This window comes from Oratosquilla oratoria, chromosome 19 (assembly GCF_046742065.1).
Source record: "Oratosquilla oratoria isolate Oo_2021 chromosome 19, ASM4674206v1, whole genome shotgun sequence".
Lineage (NCBI taxonomy): Eukaryota > Metazoa > Arthropoda > Malacostraca > Stomatopoda > Squillidae > Oratosquilla > Oratosquilla oratoria.
In genome coordinates, this window is record NC_134795.1 from 57,891,930 (window position 1) to 57,899,429 (window position 7,500).

At 38.1% G+C, this 7,500-nt stretch overlaps 2 protein-coding genes across 2 annotated transcripts in view; one reads left to right on the top strand and one right to left on the bottom strand.

The window, feature by feature from the left end:
- LOC143035668 (beta-alanyl-bioamine nonribosomal peptide synthetase ebony-like) overlaps positions 1 to 632 on the bottom strand; it is a 25,440-nt gene extending 24,808 nt beyond the window's left edge. Inside the window, exon 1 of the mRNA XM_076202534.1 lies at positions 579 to 632. Coding sequence (XP_076058649.1) covers positions 579 to 632 — 54 coding nt within the window. The remainder of the gene's footprint in view (positions 1 to 578) is intronic.
- A 589-nt stretch (positions 633 to 1,221) lies between these two features.
- Positions 1,222 to 7,500, top strand: part of LOC143035924 (beta-alanyl-bioamine nonribosomal peptide synthetase ebony-like) — a 16,130-nt gene continuing 9,851 nt past the window's right edge. Inside the window, exons 1-3 of the mRNA XM_076203139.1 lie at positions 1,222 to 1,337; positions 3,941 to 4,103; positions 4,281 to 4,400. Of these exons, the coding sequence (XP_076059254.1) occupies positions 3,943 to 4,103; positions 4,281 to 4,400 (281 nt within the window). The 5' untranslated portion in view covers positions 1,222 to 1,337; positions 3,941 to 3,942. The remainder of the gene's footprint in view (positions 1,338 to 3,940; positions 4,104 to 4,280; positions 4,401 to 7,500) is intronic.

Genomic DNA, 7,500 nt, shown 5'->3' on the forward strand with positions numbered 1-7,500 from the left:
TTATTATTATTATTATTATTATTATTATTATTATTATTATTATTATTATTATTATTATTATTATTATTATTATTATTATTATTGTTGTTGTTGTTATTATCATTACTATTATTGTTGTTGTTGTTGCCATTATTAGTATTATTAACATTTTCTTCTCGGCAGCTGTTCCGGGTGGACGACTTGCCGTTGCTGGTCAACGGCAAAGTGGATCGACAAAAGCTCCTTCGAATGTTCGAGAAGGAAGCCAACAGTAAGTTCCCGAAGGTCCCTTTGTCCTGATCTTCAGCTGCGCATAAGACCATGAGGATGGAGGAGACTGTAAGAGGCCCTAAGGTCTACACTAGGCAGTTCCATGTCCCTTACTACGTGTCATCCCCATCCATACAATGATCTAACTTTCTCTTAAAACAACCGATAATTTCACCGTTCACTACATGGTTACTGAGTTTATTCCATTCAGTAACCACTCTGTTGGTAAGCCAGTTCTTGGATATTTCCACCTTAAATCTAAATTCATCAAATTTAAGACCATTACTACGAGTCCTGCACTGCTCTATTAATATGATGACCTTGCCTACATCGTTCTTGTTGACCCCAGGAGCCTCACCTTCTTGAAGGCCAAAATGGGTCATTTTTTCTTGGTATTAATTAGGTCACTCTCCCTTCCATCCCCAACCTCTTTCTAAGACAACAGAGCGGGACTCTTAAGGGTCAAATTTAATTTACGTTTCAGTAGGAAACAGACAAGAATTGGTTTACCAACAGAATAGTTAAGGAATGGAATAAACTTAGTAACCATGTAGTGAGCTCTGATTCAATTGGCTGTTTTAAGAGAAGATAACTTTATGGATAGGGATGACAGGAGGTAAGGGACATGGAAATGCCTAGTGTAGGCCTTAGGGTCTCGCAGTCTCCTCTATTCTTATGCTCTTCTGTTCTTATGTAATAGATATGGAACTGTCTGGTGTAGCCCTTATGGCCTCTTACAGTCTGCTCCATTCTTATGTTCTTCTGTTGATATAGCTTTATGGATGGGGATGATAAGTGGTAAAGGACATGGAACCACCTAGTGTAGGCCTTCTGGTCTCATGCAGTCTCCCTCGCTCTTATGTCCTTCTGTTTCCCCGTCAGCTACCAAATGTCTCAAGTTGGACTTGACCGGCTGCCCTGAGGACAAGGAAGACGAGGGGAAGGCTCTTCTGCAGACCATCAGTCGGATACTGGGGCCCTCGGCGCGTCACCCGATCCAGCTGGGACAAACTTCTTCGATGCCGGAGGAAACTCCCTCAACGCCGTTCTCACTGTCACCTCCCTACGGGACCTGGGCTACCACGTGGGTGAGTACCTGGGGGACACCCAAGGTACTAATTTAATAAAAGTCAACTGTATTTAATCATCGGGGCAGGGTGTGATTGGTGCTACACTAAATTCGACTTCTGGATGTATATGGACAATGTTGGTCGCAACATAGAGGAAAATATACTATCATAAACTACCTTTATTTTCTTCCACCACCCAGTCTCCCCCCCCCTCTCTCTCTCTCTCCCTCTCTCTCTCTCTCTCAAATAGTATTAAATCTTATTTCTTGATGATCGCTAGAGCCTAGACTATCTCCCACTTTTACGTTACTCATTAAGTGCTAACTATTAGTTAAAAGTAAGTCCAGAGTATTTTCTCCTCTCGTAGGATCGGTAATCATTTGTTTTAGGAAATTATCCTGCACTACATCTAATAATTTTTTCGCTTCCTGGTCTCCTACTACAATTTCCCAGTCAACGTTTTTGTTCTGGGACGCCCTGCGAAATTCATGAATCAGGGGATTAGTCTGCTCAATGCTGAGGTTGGGAGGTCTATATAGGACGCAAATAATAAGTGTTTCTTATTCTTGCCTATTATCTCCACCCAATATATATTCCGCACTATTCTTTTCCTTAATCGAATTGTTGGTAATACAGTTTATTGCATTTTAACGAAAAGTGCTACTCCTCCCCCACTACTGCCAACCCTGTTCTTGTGAAAAATACTTATATCCTATCTCGATTTCCGGAAGGAAATGTCTGTCAACCATATTGATCCAGGATTCCTATAATACCAATTTTCTCTACGCATGCTTTACCTCGCAGAAAAAAAAAAAAAAAAAATTATTACGCTTCTGCTATTTGTATAGTAAAGTTTAATTTTATCCTCCCTCCACCTGCTTTGGTGATTCTTATCATAGTCCCTGTCTGAGCTGTTTCTATTGCCTAAACTATATTTCGATACTTTCCCCCTACTCCCACATTAATTATCTATCCGAAACAAACTGTAGGATGCCTACTTCTCGCTCAGCAAGGAGCTGAAATCCTCTGGGCGACAAGTGCACCTCATCCCTTGTATATAGATGATTCTTACCGTAAAAGCGATCCCAGTTGTCGACAAATACCCATCCATTGGCCTTACAGTGTTTTACCAGCCTGGAAAAATAAACTAACGAAGCAAAGCGCTTTCGTATAATAACATTTCAGTGCTGATACAAAGAAGGAATCATAAAAGGAAGAAGCAAGGTACAGAATATATGACTGAGTGAGACATGGTGAAGAAGGAATTCGGAGAGGTAGTGGAAGAAGTACACTTGACTTTCACTGCCGTCTTAGTAACCAACAAGTATGGGGCAATTGCTCATAACTGGTACATTACAATTTAAAATAACTGAAATTTCTTGGCAAACATAACTACTTCATACAAACCTTGATGGAGATTAACAATTATTTCTTTACTAGATTTGATCCAACTGCATTCAATTAAATTTCTTTCTGTGATGTTATTGTTATATGTGATGACTTTAGCGTTATCCCAGTCATCTGGGTGGTTAAAATTGTTCATGTGGTTGAATATACCGCTAGGTTGGTTTCCCTCTCTAACGTATTTCTTGTGTTGATTAATTCGTGTTTTGAGTGTTTTAGCAGTCTGGCCAATATAAAACCGATTACATCATTTACAAGGTGCTTAGTACACACACCTTTTATCACCATTGACGGAATTATTTATGAGCAATTGTCTTCCAGTGTTCTTATCAGTAACGTGTACAGACATTGCAAGGGGCAGGTGCTTTGGGCAGGAAACTGGGCACTTTACTCTTTTATATTATTCGTATTTGGCAACTATCCGGTAGGGTTTAACATCATTTTCCACATTATAATTTCTGAATGGTAAGAAAATGGAAAAAGCCTGTGAGAAATAATTTTCATTCATTTTCATATAATTTTGTGAAGGGCACGTTTGGGGCGCAGGGCAAAGGGGCAGGTGCTCGGGCACCCCCAGCACCCCCCCCCCCTCTGCACGGGCCTGGTTCTTATTGTTAAAAACTACATTATTATTAAAACTGCGTAATAAACTTGGGATGCTTTGCAGGTTCTCTTGGTACGGTAAAACTAATATGTTATTCGTATTACAAGTTTGAAATGATCTAGGGTTATAAAAGTTTCTTTTGGCATAATTATAAGCTGTATCAAGAAGATGTTTAGGGTATCGCAGCTTATCGTACCAATATCGTATATATATCTTATTTCATCATCGATGTACTCTGGGCTGCAAATGCGTAAAGCCCTAAGGAACATCGAAGAAAAAACAAATAGTTTTACGCCATCAGGGTGTGAGGAATAATAGTGTATACATGAACAAACATTGGTAGGTTTGCGATATACACTAAACTTCAACTGACTTTCACCGTGAACTTAATAGAACTGACATAATTGTTAAGTTTAGATAAAAAATCACTTATGTTAACTTGAATGGGCCACAAACATAGGATGTCATCATCAATGTACCGCAGCCATATGATGTTGGAGGGAATGATCTTTTTGAAACTGAAATATTAAGTAAGATCATTCCATCCATTAACCTTAATCAGTGTTCCCCCCGTCCCTTAGACCCCACCAACCGCTCTCCCTACCCTTCCCAGGCATGTCGGACTTCCTGAGAGCGGAGCGGTTGAAGGACGTGCTGAGGAAGATGACGCGAGTCGAGGGCGAGGGCAGGGATCCCGCCGAGGGTTCTCAGCTCCAGGACGAGCACCACTACGTCACCAAGCCCCTCAAGGAGGAGTACAAAGAGCGCGTCATCAAGTGAGCACCCGCAAGTTCTCACTTTTGTTACTTTGCCCCTTGGGATTAAGTAGGGAGAGGGAGTTTGTTACTATACCCTCACTGTCAAAGAATTCTTAGAGCAAAACCAGAACCCAACTCTTTTCTTTTGGTCTGAGATGGATGACAACTTGTGCCTATACTTACCTCCTCCTTCAGTATCCTCGCGGAGAGCTTCCAGAAGAAGGGCGACCTCGAGCAATGGGTCGACACGACGGAGGAGGACTACAAGGACCTCCTGTCAGAGGCTTGGCCAGAACTTATCAATCAGGATCTTAGGTGAGCGAGGAGTTTTTGTTGGTGAAATATGTTTGTATGTATTAGGTATGTGTGTGTGCATCGAGGGAGAGGGAACGAGTAAAGGGTGATGATGATGCGAGGACATGTAACAGTCAGGCTAACGGAATAGAAACTCACCATCCTGCGCCATACAGTGGGAAGTGAGAAATCCTTGGTAGGGCAAAGCCATGTCAGTTGTAGCAAGCCACATTTTTTAAAGGAAATAACGTGTCAATTTATGTGAATATATTTACATGTGTGTGTGTGTGTGTGTGTGTGTGTGTGTGTATTTACCTAGTTGTATTTACCTAGTTGTATTATGCTCATGGGTCGACCCGTCTTTGTATCTTTCAGCATTAAGTTTTTTCTTAAAATCTTGAGTAGTTTTTGCACACACTATTTCTTTATCTAAATTTTTCCAGATATCCAGCACTCTGTGTGGGAAGCTATTTTTCATATCTCTTCTATAGTTATCCTTTTTGAGTTTCTTTTCGTGTCCTCTTGTTTTTCCATTGCCACATTTTAGTAGATCATTCCTATCAAGGATTTCCATTCCTTTCATGATTCTATAGATAGTCAGTAGATCACCTCTTTCTCTTCTCTGCTTCAGTGTTGGTAGTTCTAGTTTCGATAATCTTTGTTCGTATGTTAATTTGGAAAGAGCTGGTGCCAACTTTGTTGTTGCTCTCTGTATTCTTTCTAATTTCTTTATATTCTTTTTAGTACTGGGTATCCGTAATGGCGCTGCGTATTCCAATTTTAGTCTTATTAATGTAACTAATATTTGTAAAATAATTTCTTCATCCAAATAGTCAAATGCCACTTTCATTGACCTTAGTAGGTTGAAGTGTGTGTGTGTGTGTGTGTGTGTGTGTGTGTGTGTGTATTTACCTAGTTGTATTTACCTAGTTGTGTTTTACGGGAAGGGGAGCTATGCTCGTGGTGTCCCGTTTTCGTATCTCATTTTATCTAAACTATTTTTAAATTCATGTATTGTTTTTGCACACACCACTTTCTCATCTAACTTGTTCCAACTGTCAATTACTCTGTGAGGAAAGCTGTTCCTTTTCAGGTCTCTTCTATAGCTGTCTTTTTTTATTTTCTTTCCATGTCCTCTTGTATTTCTGTCATCCCATTTTATCAGATTTTCTCTATCAGTAATTTCTATGCCTTTCATGATTATGTAAATAGCTATCAAATCTCCTCTCTCTCTCTTCTTTGCTCTAGTGTCTGTAGTTCAAGTTTTGCTAGTCTCTCTTCGTATGATAGTTTTGAGAGTGTTGGTGCCAATTTTGTAATTGCTCTTTGTATTCTTTCAAGTTTTGTTTATACATTTTTTTGCACTTGGTGACCATATCGTTGCTGCATATTCTAATCTTGGTCTTCTCAGGGTGATTAGAATTTTCTTCACCATTTCTTCATCCAGGTATGTAAATGCAACTTTGATTGTTCTTATTAAATTATAGGTTTCTCCAAAAATCTTTTTATATGTTTCTCAGGTGACATATTATTCATAACAATGACTCCCAGGTCTTTTTCATTTTCTACTTTTTTTATTCCTTCTTCTCCCAATTTATATGATCCTGTTATTCTGTTTTTACTTTTTCCAAATTCCATTATACTACACTTCTTTGTATTGAACTCCATCTCCCACTTCCTACTCCATTCCTGTACTTTATTTAGATCTCTCTGTAGTGATTCACAATCTTCTTCCGTGTTCACTTTTTTCAATAGTTTTGCATCATCTGCAAAGAAGCTCATATAGCTTTCAATTCCTTCATCCATATCATTAATATATATAGCAAACATTATTGGGGCCAGAACTGTTCCTTGTGGAACACCGCTTATTACTTCATCCCATTTTGAGTGTTGGTCTCTTATCACTACTCTCATTTTTCTTTCTTGCAAAAAGTCTTCCATCCAATTTAGCAGTTTGCCCTGTATTCCTCCTTCAGTTTCTAATTTCTTAAGCAACTTCTTATGTGGTACTTTGTCAAAAGCTTTTTTTAGGTCTAGAAATGCACAATCAGCCCATCCATCTCTTTCTTGTATTACATCTATTAGCCTTGAATAGAAACATATTAGATTGGTGACGCATGATCGTCCTTGTCTGAATCCAAATTGCCTTGGATTTAGCACGTTGTTTTTTCTAAATATTTTACCCATCTATTTTTGACAATTCTTTCACAAATTTTTGCTATTGTACTTGTTAGAGAGACTGGCCTATAGTTGGTAGGGTCTTCTTTATCTCCCCCTTTATATATAGGTACTATATTTGCTTTTTTCCAATCTTCTGGAACTTTTCCTTCTTTCAAGGAACTGTTTATTATGCTATGTATTTTGTCTGCCAGTTCATTCCTGCATTCTTTCAAAATCCAGTTTGCTATTTCATCTGGTCCATGCGATTTTCTGACATCAAGATTACTCAAGTGTTTCAATATTTCATTCTTTGTTACTTCTATTTCTTTCATAGGGGGGACTTTCTCTTTCCATTCGATCTCTTCAGGTTGTATGTTCTCCTTTGTAAACACTGATTTAAAATGTTTGTTTATAATTTCCGCCATTTCAATTTCCTCTGTGTATTCAACTCCTCCTTGTCTTAATTTCTCCAAGTCTTGTTTGTTTTTCAGTTTGTTGTTTACAAATCTGTAGAATAGTTTTGGTTGATCTTTACATTTTTCTATGACATCTTTTTCATATTTTCTCTTTTCCTCTCTGCACGCTTGTACATATTCATTTCTATAACAAGTATATATTTTCCCCTTTTCTGTTCTTTTGTTTTTCTTCAATTTGGTCCAAGCTTTGTCTCTTTTGTCTTTGATCTCCATACAACTTTTATTGTACCAGCATTTTACATATTCTTTTTCTTGTTTTTGTCTTGGGACATACTTTTCTACTCCTTTTTTTTTATAGATTTTTGTCAAAATATTCCATTTCTCTTCTACTGTTGTATCTTCTTTGTGTATTCTTTCCCAGTTTTCATTTTGGAAGAATTCTCTTATTTTATCAAAATTTGTTTTTTTGTACATCAATCTTCCTTTTCTATATTGTTCATTTCTTTTCATGTATTTTTTCTCATTTAGTTCTAGTTCTATCAATA